Here is a 23,159-nt window from a genome sequence, read left to right as displayed (position 1 = left end):
AATCCTACTGCCAGACTTAGTTTAACTGTAGGAGTTTAATCTAAGGATAATATTCAGCTCTGTTTGATTTTGGAGATAAATATTTCAATAAGAAATGAGTTGAAGAGCATGTATTTTCAGCTATTTGAATGATTAGAGTTAATTATGTATCTCGTTAATTGGTATATAGTAGGACCTTTCCTATGTGTCTGTTTTGTTTGAGTTTTAATTGCATTTCTTAGTCTTCTGTAGCATGTCTCGCGTGTTTATTTTGGAAATGAAAATAATTTACTGGCCTTGTGACAACAGTGGTTCACGTGACAACAATTTCAGAATAGTCATGTTAGTGTGGTGCTACACAATCAAAAACAAAAACTCCAAGGAGTCTTATGATACTTTAAAGACCAACACACCTATTATGGCATAAACATTTGTGGCTTAAAGTCAGCTTCATCCAGTGTATGAAGTGGACACTAGGAAAGTTTATGTCATAAGGAATTGGTTAGTATCTAAGGTACCGCAGGGTGTGTAATGGCTGAATAAAAAGTGTGTCTATGTGATGGGAAGCATCCAAGATAGGAAAAGAGCTCTTCTTAAGTTGCTCAGGTATCTGTACAGGACACACTGGTGACCTGTGGCAATATGAGTAGATACACTCAGTCTCTACAAGCTGCTTGAGTAATCTTTATACTTGCAGTATGAGTGTGCTATGGTCCTCCCCTGAACTTCCCAGCAGGGGCAGCTAGTACATTTGTGGGACCCAGTCCCTTTCTTCCTGTTGCTGCTGCTATTTGAAAGGAAATAATCTTCCTTTCCCCCGTTCCAGTCAGTGACAAGTTGTATCTGGAGCAAGTGCTGGGAAACATGCAGCTCTCATAGCCACCCCATCCTCTGAAATTAGGAAGTCTATTTATATACAGAATTTGCACCCTGCTTTTGAGCTCAAAGGGCTCTCAGAGCAGCTTACAAAATCACTACTAGGACTTTCTCCTTCCCCTCAGGCTCATAATCTGAAAAGACAGTTCAACTAAGTCATTATGCATGTGGAAACATTTGCCTTGCATCAGTAATGGACTGGATGAGAGCCAACAAACTGAAGCTCAATCCAGACAAGACTGAGGCACTGTTAGTGGGTGGTTCCCTAGACCAGATGGGTGGGAGGTCACCTGCTCTAGATGGGGTTACACTTCCTCTGAAGGAGCAGGTTCATAGCCCGGGGGTACTCCTGGATCCTTTGCTGTCACTCGAGGCTCAGGAGGCCTCAGTGGCCCAGAGTGCCTTCCATCAGCTTTGGCTGGTGGCCCAGTTACTCCCCTAACTGGACAAGGATAGCCTAAATACTGTTGTCTATGTTCTGATAACATCAAGGTTAGATTACTGCAATGTGTTATATATAGGGCTGCTTCTGAAGACGGTTTGGAAACCAGCTAGTGCAGAATTCAATGGTCAGGTTGCTCACCAGAGCAAGACAGTTTGAACATATTACACCAATCCTGGTCCAACTGCGCTGGCTACCAATTTAAAGTGCTGGTTTTGACCTCTAAAGCCTTAAACAGCTCAGGACCACAATGACTCAAGGACTGCCTCTTCCCATATGAACCTACCCAGACCCTGAGATCATTTACTGAGGCCCTTCATTGTGTGCCTCCTCCTCAAAGGGTCTGGAAGGTGGCAACATGAGAACGGGCTTTCTCTGCAGTGGCTCTCTGTCTGTGGAATGCTCTCACCAGGAAGTTCGCCTGGCGCCTTCATTATACGCCTTTAGGTGCCAGGCAAAAACATTGCTTTTTAACCAGGCCTTCGATTGACATCCTATGCCCTTTTAAAATGTAGCTCTTTTTTTTGGGGGGGGGGTGTTATTGGGTTGTTGCTTTTATTTTGATTTTATATATTGTCGTTTTTATGTTGATCTTTTCTGTAAACCGCCCTGAGACCTCCGGGCATAGAGCGGTATATAAATTCAGTAAATAATAATAATAAAAAAATAATTGTCATAACTTTAGGAGGAGTTAATACAGTCTTGCATTTTCCTTAGTTCATTTGTAAAGCAGATAATGTTCAAACAGCATGACACTCTTTACAAAGCAACTTTCTCTTAGACATTTATAAATAATACATAACTTCATAAAATAGAATTACTTAGTGCTTTACACTGTTGACCAGATAAATAAAACACTCAGTGGGAAGCAGAATTTGGCTGCTTCTACCCAAAATGTTCCTTAAGGCAAGATACAGTCTAGCAATGGTGCCATACGTTGACAATGAACCAAACAGATCACACATCCTTTCATATGTTTTGTTAAAATTGTAGCTCTTGGAGGTAGGGCTATAGAAGTGGGGTGAGATTCATAGAATAATAGAATTTAGTAATCTAGTCCAACCCCCTGCAATGCAGGAATCTTTTGCCCAATGTGGGGCTCAAACCCATGACCCTGAGATCAAGTGTCTCATGCTCTTCCAAAGTCTATCAATCTCTTCTAATTTGCTTCCAAAACGTTTAATATATGTGACTTCCTAATAAAAGGCTGTACAATTGTTTCCCTTTAAATCCAATACTAGAATGATACAGTGCTTTAATTATTTTAATAGTGCAGTTCATTTACAATTACTGAAAATATATAGAGTGGAAGAAATTATCAAGTACTGTATAAAGTAGAGAAATAACACCCTCCTTTCCCTTTTCTTTTAAGTGTAAAAAGAAGTGAGATGTTAATGGGCCACTCTAAGGCCGCAATTCTATGCACACTTACCTGGTTAAGTCCCATTCAGTACAATAGCAAATATAAACTTGCATGGAATTGAAATCTAAAAGGCTTTTTAAACCCTGCTCTGAGTTGAAATCTTCCTGTACTGTTTTTAGTCAATCTATTTCTGAAGTCTAAAGTGTAGCTCCATTTCATCTGATGCAAAGTAGAAGCGACTTCATCTCTTTGATTGAGCAGATCCAGGTTTACACACTCAACAACTGCAGGATATTATTTAGTTGCGGCAAAGGTGCTGAACCCTACCTACACCCACTCCTAATCTTGCTGTTGCTTCTCTCTTACACACAACTTTCTCCCAGCTTAGTTTAGTTTACTTCCATTATTGTAGCTAGCTTGAGAGAAAATGGTGTGTGTGTGTATACTGCAGATGGGTTAAACCATGAAGCAAGAGATGGGAAGGCAGACAGACCTAGATTTAAACAACACCTAGTGATGAGAAAAAAGAGTATATGATTTTCTCAGTCAAAATATCTACATAAGTAATAGCATTGAAGAATATCAAACGTTCACCTGTGCATGTGAATGTTTTATGTAATGTTCTTAATCAGCCATTTTTCTCTTTGAAATAGGTCAGCTCATTAAAGAGAGAAGATTTGTAGAAACTTCTGGTATAAAAGAACACCAGTATGAAGCGGGGGACATACCCACAGAATGGGAAGGTAATACATTTTTGAGACATCTAAAGTAATGTATGATAAAGTGACTTGTAATTCTCCCAGGCTGAATTGAAAGGACACAAAAGAGCATCTAAGCCTAGCCCTTGCCTAAGATTTCTTAAGATGGTCAACTTTTGTTTCCACTTGACACCCGTGTTCTGGCTTGTCCAGTTGTTACTTCTCCCTTAGTCCTTTGTGGCAAGTGGAGGAACCACTGAAAAGGCTATTGCAGCAGACTGGTATATCTTGACGTACCACCTCTGAATTTTCTGTCTAACCTCAAACACAATGGGTGAGATCCAGTGTTGAACCAGCAGATGCAATGGAATTTCTCTTCCTCCCTTCCCCGCTGCCACTCATCTGTCTCAGAGGCTCCCCCAAGCCTCCAGAGCAGATTTTGGGAGCACATGAAGAGCTGCAGAGAGGAGGAGAAGCAAACAAACATTCTGCTTGTGGAAATGGAAGTACTGTACATTATGCAGGTGGGATGCCACCTAATTTTCCTCTCTTTGAATTCCGAAAGTATGGCTCTTAAGTAGGGAAAGTAAAAAGTACATATGTTTAAAATGCATCATATGATTTAACATCAAGTAGGATAAAAACAATGCACAACCCTATAATTAGGGATTGAGAAAATGGCCTTGTTTTAAGTGACCATGGATAAGAAAAGAAGACACAAGTGCAAAATGCCTTTTTTCTATGGCTTTCTGAAGCGTGGGATACATTTGCAAATCTGGGCAGTTTATTTGGCTTTCCAGCACAGAAAATAAACCATGTGTGGCAAGGCATACTTTTATTAGCAGCATTTGCATTTTTAACACAACACTTGCTCATGCTTATAATTACCATAACATTTTTTTTCCTTTGTGATTATAGTGGCATTGAATTGGAAGGATTTGTGAAGAGAAGGGAAATAAAAAGTGTTATGAATAGGCAATGGTCTCTTTCTCTCTTTAAGCACAGTTCCTTTCAGGGAATGGGAAGAAAATGTTCAGACTGCTTTGTTTCCCCATCCATTATTTGGGCAGAGGAGGTGTGCAGTGTATTCTTGTTTATGACAGAGCAGAGAAAAATGTAGGTGCTTAAATGCAAAGAACAACATTAACTGGATTTTTCCAGTTAACATGTTAACTGCTGAAATCTTCTGTTTGGAAATGGTGGGAGGAAATGAGAATCGTATTCTCCTTCTTATTTATCTGGGGCTGTTTCTGTAATAGGAGAAAGAAGTAGGTTTTAATAATACTGTACTGGAATTGATATAACTTTTTTTTTAATGTTCAGAGCATTTCCCCTACATTATCTCAGTGCTTATAACAATACTAGATAGTGAAAATTGTTGCTCATCATTAAGGCCTCCCCTGTAGGATTTCATATTTTTCCAGTTCTGTAAAACATGAACAAGATTGCACAGATTTGGAAGGAGGTGATGGGTGGGGTGCCCTTGCAGATAGTTTATGGGATTATAACTACAGTGGTATCTCGGGTTACAGACGCTTCAGGTTACAGACGCTTCAGGTTACAGACTCCGCTAACTCAGAAATAGTACCTCGGGTTAAGAACTTTGCTTCAGGATAAGAACAGAAATTGTGCTCCTGCGGCGCAGCAGCAGCAGGAGGCCCTATTAGCTAAAGTGGTGCTTCAGGTTAAGAACAGTTTCAGGTTAAGAACGGACCTCCGGAATGAATTAAGTTCTTAACCTGAGGTACCACTGTAAATGTATGGCTCACTTCTTTAACAGAATGAGCTTCCAGTACGCCCCTCTCCCCCAGTTTTCTATAGTCTGTTTTCTTCAGGCTTGCTTTGACCAGCAAACCTTGAAACACAGTACCATTTGATCCAATTTCCCTTTCCTTCACTTACATTGTGATTGCTCATAGGAACCAGGAATGCATTTCGACAATAATATATCTATGCCACTGGTACACAGAAGAATATTCTTGGTGGATGTCTTTCGACTGTGGAATTCCTCAAGGATTGAAGCTTGTTCTGAAGACAGGGTTTTTAGACTTTTGGGATGTCCAGGAGTTGAAGTCAGCATGTCATTTGTTTAAGTGGACAGTTTTTTGTGGGGGTTTCTCCCTCTGTTCTAAGAGTCTGGGATGTGTACAGCACCCCCCCCCCCCAATCCTCCCAACAATCCTGAGAGGTACAATTAGACTAAGTGTGTATGATTTTCTCCATGAACACAACACATAAGCTTCATGGCAGACCAAGTATTTGAACATGAGTGTCCCATGTCCTAACCAACAATATGACAACCATGGTTTGAGGAAATACATGAATGAGTCCCCAATTAGCATGGATAACATGTGTAAGTAACACCTTTCCTTGCTCTGTCAGGGTTCCCTTTCAAGAAAGGAAGCAATGTGCCTTTTGCCAAAGGCATTATCTTGTGGATGCAGGCTGTCAATAACCTTTTTATCATTTTTATTCTAAATTGTCACTTACTGTATCTAGTAACTTACCGTCTTCATACATGTCACTGGTCCTCATGAAAAGGTATCTGTCATTTTCTGTGTCGAGATTTAGGAGTTTGTGTGCCTCATGCTGCATTTTACAGCCTGTCTATTCTAGTCCTTCACTCTCTCTCTCTTTTTAATGGGTACCATTTAGTGATTAATGGGAGTTTTAATTTGCATGCTCACTTTTACGCTCATTACAATGCGTTATATGCCAGTAGAAGCCTTAAAGTTCAATGAAAATCTCATGCATACTAATGAGAATGCAAATGAGTGCTGATGAAAGAATGCCAAGGTCTCAAGGTATGAAATGTCCAGTTTATCTTGCTAAATTCCTTTCAGACAAATGTAGCGTTATCACAAGCACAGACTGTGGATAGTACCATACCGTATTTATATAATTAATTACAACTATGTAATTAGAAAATTGGAATTGCAGTCAGTGGATTTACAAAAGGTTTGATGAGAACTTTGTAGAATTGGACTTCATCTGTATGTGTGTGTGTGTTTTCTTTGCCTTTTATACTGTTCCAAATAGAAGCTATTTTGGCTGAGACTGAATGAAAGCATTCTGGTTTATGTAAATGTTTTTCTAGAAGTTGATTGCACTGGATGCATTTTCAAGCTGAAAGGGCAAAGAACAATTCTAATAATTGCAAAGATTTTGTCTGCCTTCACATCAACAATGATTTTTTTAAACTGCAATGGAGGTTTTACTGTCCTGCACATCTAGAAGAGGTTTAGTGAAAGTAAAGGAAAAATATGGGGGAATGGATGCTAAGCAATAATAAAGATGAGATAAAGAATTTATGGATTTGAAGAAGCTGTATTTTTGGACAATATGAAGGTAAACATTGTTATTGGCTGGAATTAAGCTTCTTGTAAACATCCTCTGTTCAACTCTGTAGAGACTATACGTTGTGTAAAATAAATAATATTGGAAATGCCTGTCATAAGGAGCCATTCCCAAAATGAAAATAAGAGTAAAATCACATTAACTACATTTTGTTCTGACTCAAAGCTTAGTATGTAGGTAAGAATATTAGAGATATCAACAACAAAAAAATGCACTCCCTTTAACCCTTTGGTTTTGTGATTAGTATTACTGATTCTTTTTCATTCTCATTTTATGATAATATTGCTCAACCTCATTGCCACTTTACTAATAGAAAGACAATTGGTAAGAACAAGAGAGAGGTGGCACTGTGGGTTAAACCACAGAGCCTTGGACTTGCTGATCAGAAGGTCAGTGGTTTGAATCCCCGCAACGGGGTGAGCTCCCATTGCTCAGTCCCTGCTCCTGCCAACCTAGCAGTTCGAAAGCACGTCAAAGTGCAAGTAGATAAATAGGAACTGCTCCGGCGGGAAGGTAAACAGCGTTTCTGTGCGTTGCTCTGGTTCGCCAGAAGCGGCTTAGTCATGCTGGCCACATGACCCGGAAGCTGTACGCCAGCTCCCTTGGCCAGTAAAGCGAGATGAGCGCCGCAACCCCAGAGTCGGTCATGACTGGACCTAATGGTCAGGGGTCCCTTTACCTTTTTTACCTATTTTGTGGTTTGATTTTGGCTCATTAACCAAGATGGCTTCATGTTCTGGTATGCAATGATTTTAAACCACAGTTGGCAGTACTGAAACAACTGCAAACACATTTGAAGACGCCATGATAGTTGAGGTTAGGGAGAGGTATGTGGGCCTAACTCTCATTCTTGTCTTAATAAACTAGGGTTAGGAATTATGCTGAAGTGGCACAGGTCCTGTTTTTTGCTTTGTGCAGATAATGGTTTTATTATACTGTTCCTTAGTGCTGTTTTATTTTGTTGTTGCTGGTGGTAGTTTTAATACTGTGTTTTAATTTTGAAAGTATGGTATTGAAAGGATAGATATAAATGTTGGAATAAAATTACAGCTTGACTGTAAGCAGGTTCTTGTTTAATTAATTATATTTTCTTTTACATCCAATTCTGGTCCCTACATTTCTGAAATACATAAATAAACTGAGAAGGAGTTAGAGGAGGGCAGCAACAATGGGAGGAAAGTGTTTGAGAAGGAACATTGGTCTAGAAGCATCATCAGCATTGTTTGGCTGTGCATAAACTAATTACAGTTATTGCTGTCGCTATAACGTTAGTAATAACTATGATCAGCAAAGCAAAGACAGCTACATCAGTGGTATACCAAATTCTGAGAAGGCAAAGGACTCCCTTTCCATTCTTCTGAGGATAGAAACAGACTTTCCAAAATAATCTTTAAAAGATAGGGATAAGGTCCACCGCTTTCTAGCAGATTTACTCTTCTGCCTTGAGTAGGGAAGACAGGTTATGTATGGCAGAAACAACTTGTCATTCCCCCCCCCCCCACCTTTCGGTTATCAGCAATAAGGAGATTTGTCCACCTCATTTCTTTGCCACAATTAGAGTTTGGGCCTCATCTTGGAAGCAGTGGCGGAGCTTCATGCTCCAGCACTGGGGGGTGGAGAGTAGACGGGGCGGGGCTGGTACGCATCCCGGAGGCGTGGTGTGCCACCTGCAGGGGTGTGGCACACTTCCTGTGGGTGTGGCACGCCACCTGCGGAGACGGGGCGCCCGGGGGGGGGGCAGCTGCGATTGCACCCCACCGGAATTGCGCTGCCGGGGGCGGTGCACTCCTCCCGCACTCCTCTTCCTCCGCCAGTGCTTGGAAGCAGAATTTGTATTACTTTTTACCTTACTCCTGATGTCAGTCAGAGGAGCCTCAGTGGGTTATAGCCAATGCTAATCATACTGGGAATAAACCCATTGAAATTCATGGACATGACTAACTTGGGGCCATTAATTTCAGTGGATCTATTCTGAATAAAACTTAGTTGGGTACAACCTACTTGGTTGTATTCAACAAAGTCATCCTCTTAGTACAAGGACTTCCACCCATGCAATGAGGCTTCCTCTTCCTTTCCCTTTCATTTTCCCCCATGTCTCCTCCCCAAATCTGTACTGGAGGGCACATGAGGACAGGGAGGAGAAATCCTGTAGAGCAGGTGGAAGTTCTTGAGCTAATGAGACAACTTCCTCGGATACAACACAATATATATGTGCTTACTGACTTTTTACTCATTGGCAATACAACAGGCACATGTAATGCCACCCCCGCTCTTCCAGTGTTTCCCTTATGACATTTTCTAGGAATGCAAGAGACAGTCTAAACAGACAAAAATCTTACCTCACATGTTCACCTGATTAACAGTTACCTGTCCCCTCCCCTTACCCTTGACAGGATGATCTACACATGACAGAGCTAGTTTGTTATGAGAGAGCTTGTCCAGGAGCTGAATGGACTTAAAGAAGGCCAGAGTTAAAGTTCCTGCAGTTTTAAGTCAGAAATTAGGAGGGAAATGTTTTGTTATTACGTGTACCCTTCCTCCAAGGAGCTAATGGTGGTGTACAGAGTTCTCCTTTTCTATGTTTTCCTCACAAGCAACCTTGTACGGTAGGTTAGGCTGAAGGATAGTGATTGGCTTAAGATCAACCAGTGAGTTTTGTGGTTGAGTTTGGATTTGAACTTGGGTCACCTCCATCGTAGTGTTATATTCTAACCATTATGCCAGGCTAGGTGTCAAGAATCTTGCTTTAGGAATTATTGGATTGATCTTTTATGCATTGCTGCTTTTTGGTGGCAAATCATTTGGCGTTCTGAAAACTTCAGTTTCAGTTCTTGCAGAACCAGTTCCTAAACCTTCTGTGTGTGTGGAAGTGCATTTCATGTGTTTAGTGGTGTCAGGTGAAGGTTTAGAAAGTGGAAACTCAAGTGCTTGTGGAACGGGGATGTCCTGTGCTGTGGGTGCTATGTGTTGATGCCATGCCTAATTTTCTAGCATTCTTGATGACAGCTATTTTCTGCTGCTCTGACTGCAAGAGCCATCTAGCACCAATCTCCATGTCCTTCCGTAATTCATTTGCCTTCTGGCATTCAAGTCCTTAATTTAAGTGGCCTTCAGATACATAATCTGTACTATTGATACAATTATGAGGAGTTTTTTTAAAAAAATGTTTGACCTCTGTTTTAATATTTTTTTGCAGCTTGGATTAGGAAAAAAAGAAAAGATCCACCCACATTTGAGGTAAGAGAGACTACATTGCATCTAGGTGAAACTACAGATTTTTTTATTTGCCTAATGACTTCAGTCAGAAAGCAGTTCTTTGTGCACAAATACAAGATGGGGGACACATGGCTTGCCAGTGATACATGTGAAATGGAATGGATCTTGGGTTTCCCTGGACTTCTATACTGAAGTCTCACTTGTGTTGCACCATGGTATCATTCTCAAATCACACCAATGCACAACAATGCACTATGTGCTGTTTGGGGTGCATGAAATGCTGCCTTTTAGGCCTCTAGGTCCTGTCTGTTCTCTCTCACCTTTCTGTCTCTGTCTTGGAGCTCTCCTTGCCTGTGAGGGCTCTATACTTCACCTGTTTTGTTTGTATTTTTATAGTTATTATATTGTTGAAAGCTTTAATAAAAATAGAAGAAGTAGTAGTTGTTGTCTGAAATGGAGCTCTCCTGGCCAGTGTGACAAATCTTAGGAAGAGAGGGAATCTATAAAAATGGCTGCAAGGAATCCACGTGGGAGGATTGTTCAAAGAGTTTGTAGCTCCAGTGTAGTGTTCATAATTGAAAGTGGCTTTAGTCAAGAATTGTTCTGAATCAGTGTACAGACCCTGCACCTCTCTGCTTAAAGTTAGCTACTAACTGCAGCAATATTGATAGAGCTTTCAAGCAAAGGAAATTTTTAGACATAATTTCTAGATTCTAGAACGTCCAGATTTTATTCCTAGTATTTGCCCCACTCATATATTTGCCTTTCATAAAGTATTTTTGTGTGAATCCAAACAGTTATTTGGTTCCTCATCTCCAAACTATATCAATATATTATTGCTGCTTCCACTAATGAGTAAGTCTGTAAGCCTAACTGAAAGTTATTTTTATTTATTACATTTTTGTACCACCCTTCTTCCAAGGATCACAGGATGGTTTACAGGATAAAAGCACAATACTTAACATAGTAACAAACAAAAATATTGCAACCCACCCCAGCCACACACAATTTAAAAGGCCATAGATTGTTTAATTAGTCGAAGGCTTGGGAGAAGAGGAACGTTTTTATCTGGCATCTGAAGATTTGTAACAAAGATGCCAGACAAGCCTCCTTGGGGAGAGCATTCCCCAAATGGGGAGCCACTGCAGAAAAGGCCCTTTCTCGTGTTGCAGCCCTCTGGGCCTTGTGGAGGAGGCACATGAGAAGGGCCTCGGGTGATGATTGCAGAATCCAGGTCGGCTCATATGGGGAGAGGTGGTCCTTATGGTATCACAGTCCTGAGTCATTTAAGGCTTTATTGGTCAGAAGCAGCGCTTTGAATTGGGCCCAGAAACTAATCAGCAGCCGGTGTTGTCTGGTCAGGATTGGTGTTATATGCGCAAACCACCTTGTCCCAGCAAGCAACCCAACCTGGCTGCTGATTTGGAGTAGAGAAGTGGTGGGCAAACTAAGAGTTAAGCACCTCATCTGCTTCAAATCTTCCTCCAGTGGTTTGTCTGCAAGTGGTTTTGTTGCAAGAGTTCGTGTGTAGCATTTAGCTGAGCCCTTGTTCTCCATCTCCCCTTTCAGAAATGCTAGAACCTGGGGTCATCCAGTGAAGTTGTATATTGGGAGATAATAGAACAAACAAAATAAAGTACTTCTTTACACTGTACGTAGTTAAACTATGCAATTTGCTAGCATAAAATATAGTGATGGCTACCAATTTGGATGGCTTTTAAATGGGATTAGACAATTTCATGAAATATACTATGATGGCTATATTGCCTCCAGTTGCTGAGGACCTTGAGCAGGAGAATTCTGCTTGTGAGCAGAATTTCCATATTCATCTGGCTGGCTACTGTGAGAACAAAATGCTGGAACTGTTAGGACTTTGGGCTAATCCAGCAAGGCTCTTCTAATGTACTCTGGTGTTTTCATTGGAATAAGCTGAATGCCATCTGGTGAGTTAAGTTTTTAAAAAAGCTATTCTGCTTCTTTAAGGCTGGAGATAGTGGGCTGTTGTTTTTTATTTTTTTTAAAGCAAACTCTAAGTTGCATTTTAATGTGAAATTGAATTCATTTGTAAGTTCCTTTAGCTACTGTGGGAAGTCTGAAAGTGGCTTGGAATAGAAAATACGGTAAATAACTGCTTTTCATTTCTAATGCACCGTGTGTTTGCTATGCAGTAATAAAAACTAAATGGCTTCTGAATTGCACAGTTGGATACAAGGTGAAATGTTAAAAAGAAGAAACTTTTTGTGACAGCTCCTGTCTTCTTTCAAACTATTTCTAGCATTTCCATAATTATCTGTTTTGACAGCCTCCTTGTCAAGGGAGGAAAATGTACTCCAGTGAGTAGTAATAAGCATAAAGTTTAAATTATTATTCTCTCCCCCCCAGAAGAGAATAATTATATTGGAAATTACATTATGTTTAGTTACTGCAGTGCATACCCGCCTTCCTTATTTGATCATAAGAATATTATTTATTTCAGAAGAGGCATGATGAAAACTAACTTCAATCATGGAGGTTCATTTTCATAGAATTCCTATTCGCCATCACCAACCTGAGATGTGATTTAGAAGTACTTTTGCTAGATGACAGTAGGAGCACAGACTAGATTTTTGATTGTCTTGCTTTTAAATTCAGTCAAGCTTAGGGGGTAGACTGTATCATTTAGTTTGATTGACTGATTAGACTAATCAATTAAAAGCCTCTTGGTTGATGAAAACATTGTTCCTGATTGATCAAGCGGCAGATTTTTTGAAAATATGTATATTCTTATTTTCAATATAAGGACATTCTAAAACTGCATTTGAGAAATGCCTTCTTGGAAGAGACATTCACACAGGAAAAAATGCTTTTTCTAAAATGGTGGCTAATATAAGCATGTCCATAGATCATCCAAACTATATGTTCTATAGGAGAATGTATGTTTTTCCCATTTTTAAAATGCAGGTCTACCATGCCCACCTCACCCCATTGTATGTAAATGTCTCTCTGCCACCTTGGAAGCCCAGCTGTGTCCAGGGGGGCAGAAAGGTTCTACCAGCAATTCTGCTGGCAATAATACATGGAAAGCCCTAAAGGGGCATTGGGGTGGGGTGCCGGGGGCTTTGGATCTCAAGCCCCATGGATCGCCAGAGGCAGACACACTTAATGTTCAGAAACAGAGCACATATGAGCACATGTTCAGCCTGAGTATTTGTTTTTAGTACCAGAACTAAGTTCACGCTCCTCGCATACAAAAATCTACCCCTGGATTTCCAGTCCCCGGTTTTCTTGATTTCATCGGGGTTTTTGGGTTGGGCAGACTGCTGTTGTTACAGTGTGTGTCATAAACCCACATGCATGTCCAAGCACTCATATATAATCATACACACCAATGAGAGTTTTGGGATCTTTTTGTTGAGATTATGACATGTGCATGTTATGAATATGTAATAACTGTTAACCATATACCCACAAGAATTTTGCACACTAAAGGAATAAAGAAAGCTTGCTTTATTATATGAAATAGAGGTGACAGACTATATAAATGCTACTTCAGATAGCAAATTACAACTTAAGCAGGCAGCAACTCAGACAATACATACACACCTTGATCTAAAGAGTAACAAAGATAACCTAATGGTCCTAACCTAACAATGTAATCCAGGGAGGAAGTACATAAGATCATCTCTTTTTTTTAGAAATTCCTGCCAGAGCATTAAGGAAGTGACCTCATACAGTCCCTTCTATTTTGATTCAGGAACTCTCTGAGTGCCAGCCCCTCAATGTGCCTGTCTGGCAATCATGCATTTGTGATTTTGACTGGAAATCCTACATAGATAAAATGAAATAAAATGTCATCTGGGGGTTTCTTTGGATATGCACTGTTTCTCTGTAGCTATCTGGTCAATGTCACCTCTCCCTCTCTCCCTCCTCCTCTCCATAGTCCAAATGTTACTGCAAATATCTGTATTCCTTAAGGGCCTGACCTTTCTATTCTAGAAAAATTAGTAAGTTAATTGAAGTCAATTGAATTGTTTTCAACCAGCATTAGATACACAGTTAGGTTTATTACTTTGTGATAATGGAGATTCATTACTCTGCAATCTCAATTTCATTTTGATATGGGAATTTGGTTTTCTTTTGAGCTTATATTTGGCAAAGAGTCATTTGATTATCTGTAGTCATTTCCCCCCTCACTTTATCTAGGTTCTTGTGAAATTATGTTATATACTTGTTCTGTTTAAAACCCCCTTTCCTTTTTCTGTCTCAGAAAATTACTGAACTGGTGTGAAGTCAGCATATTTACACTATTCTTTTGGTAAAGTGTTACAGTAAATATTTTCATTATGCACCAGGTTTTTTTTATTAATCTGTTTGTAATAGTGCAGGCACTTTGCAAACAATGCATATATTATGAAGTCCTGGCTTGAAGTTGCATGATGGAGTTATTTTGCTGAATCAAAGCAGATGTAGAGTGTCTGTAGAGGGGACTGCCTTGAGACTTTGTCATCCCTAAGAATGGGAGCTGTAGCCCAAGAGTTCTTTGGTTCAAATTTCGCAGTACCCATGATCTCAAGTAAATGGTTCTAAGCAAGTGATTGTTGCTTCAGCCTGTTCCCTTCTCCCACCCCATCCCCCCAAAAATGTGTACGTGTGGTACTGCTAATACTAGATTGTGACAATTTTTGCAAGTTGAAACCCTTGAAAATACCAGTACTGTACTAAAGCACTTCCCCCTTATGCAAACACTTGATAGCATCCTCGCCTGTGATGCCTCAGACAGAATGGAGGGAGCATTCCCTACCTCACAGAGAAACTTGGATGTCTGGACTAATTTGGGGTGGAAAGCATCATAAAAAAGCACTGTATTTGTTTTTGACTTCCTGATAATTAAGTGGGTCCAGTAGAATTAAATATCTTCAGCACTGTGATCAATATGAAGCCACATTTTACAATACTATGCGCTATTTCCCATTGGCATGCATCCAGAAAGTGCACTTTTTATATATAGATAAATGTATCACTTAATTTCTAGAATACTCACTACTTATGTTGCCAAACCCTTTGGTGCTTTAGATACCTTCATATCTTTACTGACTTCATCTCAGCATGATGCCAAGGGGACCTGCTGAAGTCGATTAACCAGATCATTAGCAATTAATCCCCCTCTGTTCCAGTGGGACCATTATCACTGCCTTGTGCTAAGCTTTTACATCTGTTCTCTATGTTGAAATATCTAAACTCTACTGAAGTCCATTTGGTTCTTTCTAGATTATTGACCTAGCATAGAAATCAAATTGCAGAGAAGATATCACGATATGCTACACATTTTATATTTCTTATAGTTTATATGTTCATGAAACCCAGCCAATATATTTTTAACTTCCTCTTAATAATTTTTGCAAATTTGTTTGAATTTATACACATGAACTACATTTATGTGAAACAGTCATACAAAAAAAGTAAGATACTTTTAAAAAAGAAGTTTTGTTGTGTTTCATTTATGTAAAGGATTGGCTGCAAACCCAGTGATGAAGAGAAACATGTTCAGTGTTAGTAGCTTATCTCATGAATTTTCATTTTGTTTCATAGGGCTTTTATCCATTGTGAGAGATTGATACTAAAAAATCATTTTGATATGTATATAAATATTAGAATTAAAATATACTTTCAGACTCATTCAATTAAAACAGTGAAATTATTCCAGCGGATGGATTTTGACTTCTGCCTTAAAAATTACCGTACTTTGTTTAAATCATTGCCTTGTGAGACATTCACCTGTTTCTTTCAGTCACTTAAATGCATTGTTGCATTTTTCACAGGAAATTCTTAAGAATGTGGATTATAAAGAAGGAATAAAGAAGAAGATTGAAGATATTTATGAAAAGGAGAGACTCCTGCAGGCGAAAGAGTACGAAGAGGGGCTTGTAGCAGAACCACTTCAAACTCAGATTAAAGGCCATGCATCCGCCCCTCAGTTTGGAAAGAATGAGCCATCAGAAGATCCAGTCAGTACAGCGAACACTTTTCAGCCTGGATCCTGGATGCCTCCCAAGGACAGTATCCGTAATAAGTAAGGGGCCCATTGCCAAAGCATCAGAAATTAGATGAATAATTATGTTAATAAGCAAAAGAGCAGAATATTATTTTCTTGAAGTATGATATTATGCACACAGTAAATATATACATTTGAAAATTCAGCAGCATTTTTAGAAATGGTAGCTCGGATTCCAAACACTGCAGCTTCCTTACGTTACTAGTGGAATTGATTTCATGGAAATAGACAAAGCTACTGGTATTAAGTTGTAAAACCAGATTAAATGTTTACCTTCTACAATTCATTCTGAGACATTTTCCATTCATTTCAGGTTTAAATTAAGAAACATTAGTGCTGTTATATCATTTAAACTGATGTCAGTACTTTGAAATTATTTACTAATCTTATGCAAGATTTCCATGTGCGTTTGTACTATTGGCTCACAAGTGGTGAACCCTTAATGAGTTAACTCCTGTAAGCTTTTACTTAGGCTAAACATGAGCTGCAGTCTCACATGAGTTCACAGCTTCTCATATGCTAAAATAATATGCACAAGTAGCAAATTTTATTTTCATGAAAGTAGACCAAAGATTTGTTTTAGAATCAAACAGTGTTGCTTTGTCCATCATGTTTCTACTTAATAATATGTCCAAGTGCAATGTGATAGACCCGGAGCAAAATAATTTGCGTGCTTTTCAGATAACGTATATAAGCCTACCCTACAATTTAGACGCTCATTGTTCTTCAATAGGTTCACAGATTAACAAAGCCAATTTTAAAGTATCATTTATTTAAAGTAGAAATTTAAATAAGGTTAATGTTGTTGCATTATTTAACGGTGCCAAGAGCAATATGTAATATTTACAACATGGGCATAGCCTAAACCATTTTGGGTGGGGGGAACCATACGCAATTCTGCGAGGCTGTGTTTCTAATGCGTTTACTAGATGAAGCTTTAGGTTTCCCTAATCTTATCAGTCCTTACACTGGGAAAGGGCTGTAGCTCAGTGGTAGGGCATCTGCCTTGCATGCAGAAGGTTTCAGGGAATGTCCCCTTTCCAAAACCGTAACACAGTACTGTACTGAGCTAGATTGGCCAATGGTTTGACTGCATATAAAGCAGTTTCCTATGTATACCAGCAAACCATTGCTCAAGATAATGGACAATGGTCACTTGTTACCAATGCAGTATAACAAACTCAGGGCAAAATACTATCAACTGATGCCAATCCAGGATCTCATTGCTGTGTAATAGGCCAACACTCTTCACTTTTCTTTTGACAATTGTGATATAATACAAAAGGTGTCATGGCACTTAGGAAGTACTGGGTGTAATTTATTACAGAAACCAGTTTTTCAATAGCTGGGGTATTATGTTGCCTAGGAGGAACGGATACTGTGGGGCACCTTCACTGGCCAATAGGATTGATGCTTTAAATAAGAACCAAGAACTAAGCTTAGTTAGGAGGTACACCAGATTCTGTCTAAATGTTGATTAGGACTCAGAGTGCCCTCCAATGTACATTTGCTTAAATATAGCAGCATTGTATGTGTCTACCACATTCCCCAATACATAATTATTCTTTGTGTAAAAAGAATGAAGCTGCACCTAATAATCCTATGTGTTCACATCCCACTTCCACATCACATTCATTTCCATGGTCAGTCATTATTCCCAATTATTGGTCATATTTCACATCCCCCCTCATAAAAAAGTAGGTACCCAGTAAACACCACTGCCATTTACGCTAAAGAAAAAGGGCAGACATACACTTCTGTAAGAATGTTAATTACCATGTAAGATTCCATAGTCAAGGTAGTACAAGTTCCAACAAATGAATTGATCACTGCAAGATGAAAATACTGACTTTTACAATGAAATCAGGAGAGTCTGGTATATAGAAATAAGTCACAGTAGAAAGAAGCTATCCTGTTAAGTCTGTAGTAGAAAAGAGTGTAGAAAATAAACAGTACATTTTTTTACCATGCTATAAAATCATAAGTAATTAGGTTTTCAATCAATGAAACAATAATTTTAAAAAGACACTTTAGACATGTACTGTAGTGTACAAATATACCCTAAATTAGGAAGTAAGTCCTAATGAATTACCACAGACTAACACAAAGTAAAAAACAAGTCATTTCAAGAATATTCAATTTTATGCACATCCATCTCTGTTGAAGATTACAATGCAAAGATGCAAATTTAAGAACAGTGCCTTTTTGAGAAAAGTTCTGTCCAGTAGGATTGACATCTTAGTCCTTCTTTGTTCGTTTAGCTTTAGCAATATTTTCCTGGCGCTTTTGTTTCTTCTTTTGCTCTCGCTCTTTGGCTTCAATCATTTTCGCTAGTTTCCATGACAGTACTGCACTTGCTAAGAATAGAGGTGTCAGAGCTAGGATCACTGTTGTAAGAAATCCATAAGGATCCTTTGCAGCCCATTCCACAATATATTCAGCCCAAGATTTGATATAATCAAACATCTTTCCTGCCACCTAATTGGGGGAAATCCTAAAAAAGAAGCGGTGACACAATTAGATACACTAAACAATTGAATTAATGGGTCAGCAGATTAATTTAGGTATATACAGTGGTACCTCGCAAGACGAAATTAATTCGTTCCGCGAGTTTTTTCTTCTTGCGAGTTTTTTGTCTTGCGAAGCACCGTTTCCCATAGGAATGCATTAAAAATCAATCAATGCATTCCTATGGAAACCGCTTTCAGACCAGGTCCGGGGACAGTCTGTCCCCCGACCTCTTCTGAAGGCTGGGGGGGGGGGACAAGGGCTTTTCTTCCCACCGCCAGCCTTCAGAAGGCTGTTCTGAAGGCTGGCGGTGGGAAGAAAAGCCCTTCTCCCCACCTCCCGCCCCACAAGCTCCGGGGACAGGAGGGCTTTGCTGCCGCCCGCCAGCATTTTAAGATCGCCCCGGGACAGCGGAGAAGTCTCCACTGTCCCGGGAAGGCAGGCGGGGGGGAGCAAAGACTTTTGCCCCCCACCGGCCTTCAGAAGAGGTCCAGGACCTCTTCTGAAGGCCGGCGGGGGCGAAAGTCTTTGCTCCCAACCACCAGCATTTTAAAAGAGGTCCCCGGAGATTTCCCTATGGGCTTTCTTCTTGTGAAGCAAGCCCATAGGGAAATTCGTCTGGCGAAGCACCTCAAAAAACGGAAAACTCTTTCTTCTTGCGAGTTTTCCGTCTTGCGAGGCATTCGTCTTGCGAGGTACCACTGTACAGTATAATGCAAATTAAATTGCCAAAACTGTGGATGGCAAAAGCTCTTTTTTAAAAAGGTACTCTCTCCTCTAAGATCATGCTTGCTACGATGCATGCATAATCTCAAAACAAAGTAGGCTTTCTTTCTTTAAAATGATTGGTTTTTCCTCATGGAGATTTAACCATTTGTTTAATTGACTACCTTTATTTAAACTGGGTGATATCCATTATGGAGATCCTAGAGATATTCATTCCTTAGTTCAAGGTCAGCCTTGAAATGACTCCAGGAAGAGTAGTTAACAGTCCTGCTATGGTATCTGCTACCAATTAGTAACATATACTGTAAGTACATTTGTACCATGCTATGGGGCAAAGGGTAGATGGGATTATCTCTGGCCTTTAAACACAACATCCTAAACTGGGATGACTTCTTTAAGGGTTACTTGGTTCCCCCAAATATATATATTTACTGAGCATTTTTAATTGTATTCATGCAATTAATGCAATTTATGTACGTATTTAATTTATGCTCTGAACTGCCTTAGGTCCTGCACTGAGAGAAAGGAAGGTTATAAATAAAATAATTAATATAACATGCAAACATCCACTCAGATTACAGGAGAACTGGCACAATTCTGTGCTGGTCACTCCTTGTAATAAGCAAGCCACTCAGGTAAGGAAATATTTCCACAGAGAACAGAATTTGGCAATGTATTTAAAACTACCATAACCATGTTTGCATCACTGCAGCTTACGATGATTCACAGGACCAGACTGCCTGAAATTCTTCTTCCATGGGTCACATGAATACTTTACTCTTTCCTCATAAAATTTAATAATTTTACACACTTCTTGTTCATAGTTAATGCCAATACTGTATTTTAAACCACAAAAGATAAAATTGATGTTATGGTGAAATGAAAACACAGTAGTTAACTATGCTTTTCCAATCCGGACACTTAATTCTATTGACGGATGAATCTTCTCCTCATGCCAGTGGTACACCCATGTCTGCATTGTGTGCTTATCATAGGCCACTGACACAAATAGGAACACATCTGCACTCAGCACCCAGCAGTTGTTTCACATGACTACAGCTGGATCATAGCCTTTGGTCAATGCCTTGTCCAGATGAGAATGCATTATGGGTTGGATTCAAGAAACAAGTAAAGGAAGATAGCTACAAGCAGTGTTCTACTGCCAGAATTCCTGCAGTGCTACAAAAGTTCTCATGCTTCTGCAGGAAGTTACAGAAGCAGCTCATCTTAGATTCAGTTTATTTTTCTCTCTCAAGATGAGCTGCAGAGTACCTTTTAAGCACATCCAGGGTCTTGAATTCTGCCCTGTCATATCTCTCTTTTAAGCATATGTAAAACGGCTTTGCTAACTTCATCTTTCTCTTCTGCTGCCATGACCACACCATCATCTCAGGTCCTTTCACTGGGATCCCAAACCAACCCCTATTTTTTACAATTACATTAATATAATGTACCAGTAAATAAGACTTACCCAAGAGGCAAAGAAGCTCCAGTTTAACTATACGCAACAGAACGGGATACCGTTGTCATAGAGAACAAAAGGAAATCACCTTTAAAAAGGTAAAGTAACTTCAGATTATTAAAATATAAAACAATCCAAACTTAAACAATACTTGCATGTTTGGTTGTAAAGGGCTGCACAACATTCAATCTGGAGGGCTGACATAAGACCTTCCTTCTGACCCTACTATTACTGGAGGGGCGCAGAAAATACAGATACTCACTTTGGAAACATGAGTCAGGCTTTAAGCCAGGTACAGGGAACCTGTGACCCTCCAGATGTTGCTCAGCTACCACTCCCATCACCCCTGACGGGCTGATGGGAGCTGGCGTTTCATACATAAATGTGGCAGATTTATGCGCAATTCTCACATTTTGGAATTTACCATCTGTCGCAATCAAGATGTTAGAATAAAGAGAGAGAATCAGATCCACTGAGGCTAGTGCAAGAAGCAGTGTTTTAATGACAGCCGTTTTAGGCAAAACATTTGCACTCTGCTATGAAAAGATAAATGGATGCTAGCTTCTTTCCATAGTGTTTTTATCCCCTGGAAAAGGCAACCATTACAGGTCTTTTGGGAAAAGGGAGCCTGTACTAAACTGGATTGGTCTAAATGGCTACTAGAAGTCTTACAGTTCATAGGGTTGTCACACACAATTCTTTTAAGCTTTCAATTCTATCTCCAATTTCATGTGCATCTAGGGTGAGTTCATGCCTCAGACAGCAATTCCATAAGACTGCCCCAGGGTCATATCTGTATGGAGAGTTGAAATTCTGTTACTTGAGTCTAACTCTTCATCGTGGACACAGCCTCCACTTGTCAGCAATAATCTCCACAGTGACAGATGAAAGTACACCTGAAATACCCCTCCTTTGCTCCTATTCTGTTCTAAACAAGAATAGATAAGAGCTTTGGAGAAGGACTTGCTAGCCAACTATTTCTGTTCGAAAGTTAGGAGCAACTGATGTAAACAATGCATGCTCAGAACTGCAACTGAATACTTGAGGACTAGCAGCACGGTCTTATTCAGAAGTAAGCCCTATGTACGACGCGGGTGGCACTATGGGTTAAACCACAGAGCCTAGGACTTGCCAATCAGAATGTCGGTGGTTCGAATCCCCATGATGGGGTGAGCTCCCATTGCTCAGTGCCTGCTCCTGCCAACCTAGCAGTTCGAAAGCACATCAAAGTGCAAGTAGATAAATAGGTACTGCTCCAGCGGGAAGGTAAACGGCGTTTCCGTGGGCTGCTCTGGTTCACCAGAAGTGGCTTAGTCATGCTGGCCACATGACCCGGAAGCTCTACGTTGGCTCCCTTGGTCAGTAAAGCGAGATGAGCACCACAACCCCAGAGTCGGTTATGACTGGACCTAATGGTCAGGGGTCCCTTTACCTTTACCTTTTTAAGCCCTATGTACAACATTGACTTAATACTAAACAAGGCATACTCTCAAATAAGGAGAAGGGATTGCAGTCTAAAGCTGGTTTGACATAAGACTGTTACTAGAAAAGCACGAGGCAAACACTTTTACATGTATACCCAACCCCCTCAGCATCTTTTCATATTTACACTCAAGGTGGCTAAAGAATGGATTTTTTTCCACACGCCTATGGGGATAGGGGCCACAAAAGAGGATTTCTAATCCAAGGCGACAATCTAGAGTTCAAAACCAAGACTAGTAGCTAAGGACATATTTGCAGATGTGGAGGGGACAGGGTACCCTATGTAATTTAACAACTACAGCACTGCTTTACAGTTGAGACTTGCCACTGGAACATTTCTAAAATTAAGACTGCCAGCGCTTTTCCTAGACGCATAGGCAGGTCCTCATGTTGGTTTCGTAGAGACAAAACCCAAAGTTAATGGCAGGGGGATGCTTTTAGCAGGACCAACGGAAACCTCCCCGGACAGGGACAATGCGGTTAAGACTTAATGCAGGCGTTAGAATAAGACACGGAAAAGGAGCACAAAGCCAGCAGCAGCAGCAGTTTATCCGAATGTCATGTACGAATCTTAAACGGCTGCTGCTCTTAAAAAAAAGCATATGCCCCACTATCAACTTCTGAAACGCTTCGGCAGCAGCCGCGTGACTGGGAAGACGTAGGCGCGCCCCCGGCCCTGGGAAAAACCACACCTGTTGGGCTTCTGCCTGCGCGAGGCGGCCGTTAACCAGAAGAACGCAGCGTGGGGGGAGGGGCGGAGCGCGAAGGGGAGAGGTTTGGCCGAGGAGCGCGAGGGCCGGAAGCGAGACCGGGAAGGGCTCCTGCCGGTTCCTTCGGGGGAAAGGACAGACTCCTCCCCCGGCGGGCTCGAGGCAGCGGCAAACCTCAAAAGTAAGCGGCCTGGCTTGAGGTTTAGGAGAGGAAGCGGGTATCCTCCGCCCGGCGGGGCCCGGCCTCCCTCTCCCTCAGCGGAGCCTCATCAAGCGCCAGGGGACGCGGGAGCCGCCTTTCCCCTCACG

At 40.5% G+C, this 23,159-nt stretch overlaps 2 protein-coding genes across 7 annotated transcripts in view; one reads left to right on the top strand and one right to left on the bottom strand.

The window, feature by feature from the left end:
• The window catches only part of NDUFAF2 (NADH:ubiquinone oxidoreductase complex assembly factor 2), a 54,153-nt gene extending 37,905 nt beyond the window's left edge, over positions 1 to 16,248 (top strand). For both annotated transcript variants that reach the window (XM_028748281.2, XM_028748282.2), the window contains exons 2-4: positions 3,314 to 3,403; positions 9,912 to 9,952; positions 15,730 to 16,248. In XM_028748281.2, the coding sequence (XP_028604114.2) occupies positions 3,314 to 3,403; positions 9,912 to 9,952; positions 15,730 to 15,984 (386 nt within the window). In that variant the 3' untranslated portion in view covers positions 15,985 to 16,248. The remainder of the gene's footprint in view (positions 1 to 3,313; positions 3,404 to 9,911; positions 9,953 to 15,729) is intronic.
• Positions 16,249 to 17,712: 1,464 nt separating this feature from the next.
• Positions 17,713 to 23,159, bottom strand: part of SMIM15 (small integral membrane protein 15) — a 444,121-nt gene continuing 438,674 nt past the window's right edge. For 2 of the 5 annotated variants that reach the window (XM_077936352.1, XM_077936353.1), the window contains exon 2: positions 17,713 to 18,456. In XM_077936352.1, coding sequence (XP_077792478.1) covers positions 18,201 to 18,428 — 228 coding nt within the window. In that variant the 5' untranslated portion in view covers positions 18,429 to 18,456 and the 3' untranslated portion in view covers positions 17,713 to 18,200. Of the gene's footprint in view, positions 18,457 to 20,667; positions 20,747 to 21,330; positions 21,555 to 22,832; positions 22,924 to 23,159 lie in introns of those variants that run through there. The other 3 variants (XM_028748283.2, XM_028748285.2, XM_028748284.2) reach the window with 3 other exon arrangements.

Source organism: Podarcis muralis, chromosome 11, assembly GCF_964188315.1.
Source record: "Podarcis muralis chromosome 11, rPodMur119.hap1.1, whole genome shotgun sequence".
In the NCBI taxonomy this organism is placed as follows: Eukaryota; Metazoa; Chordata; class Lepidosauria; order Squamata; family Lacertidae; genus Podarcis; species Podarcis muralis.
Note: the sequence above shows the minus strand (reverse complement) of the source record. Positions and strands in the feature narration are given on the sequence as shown.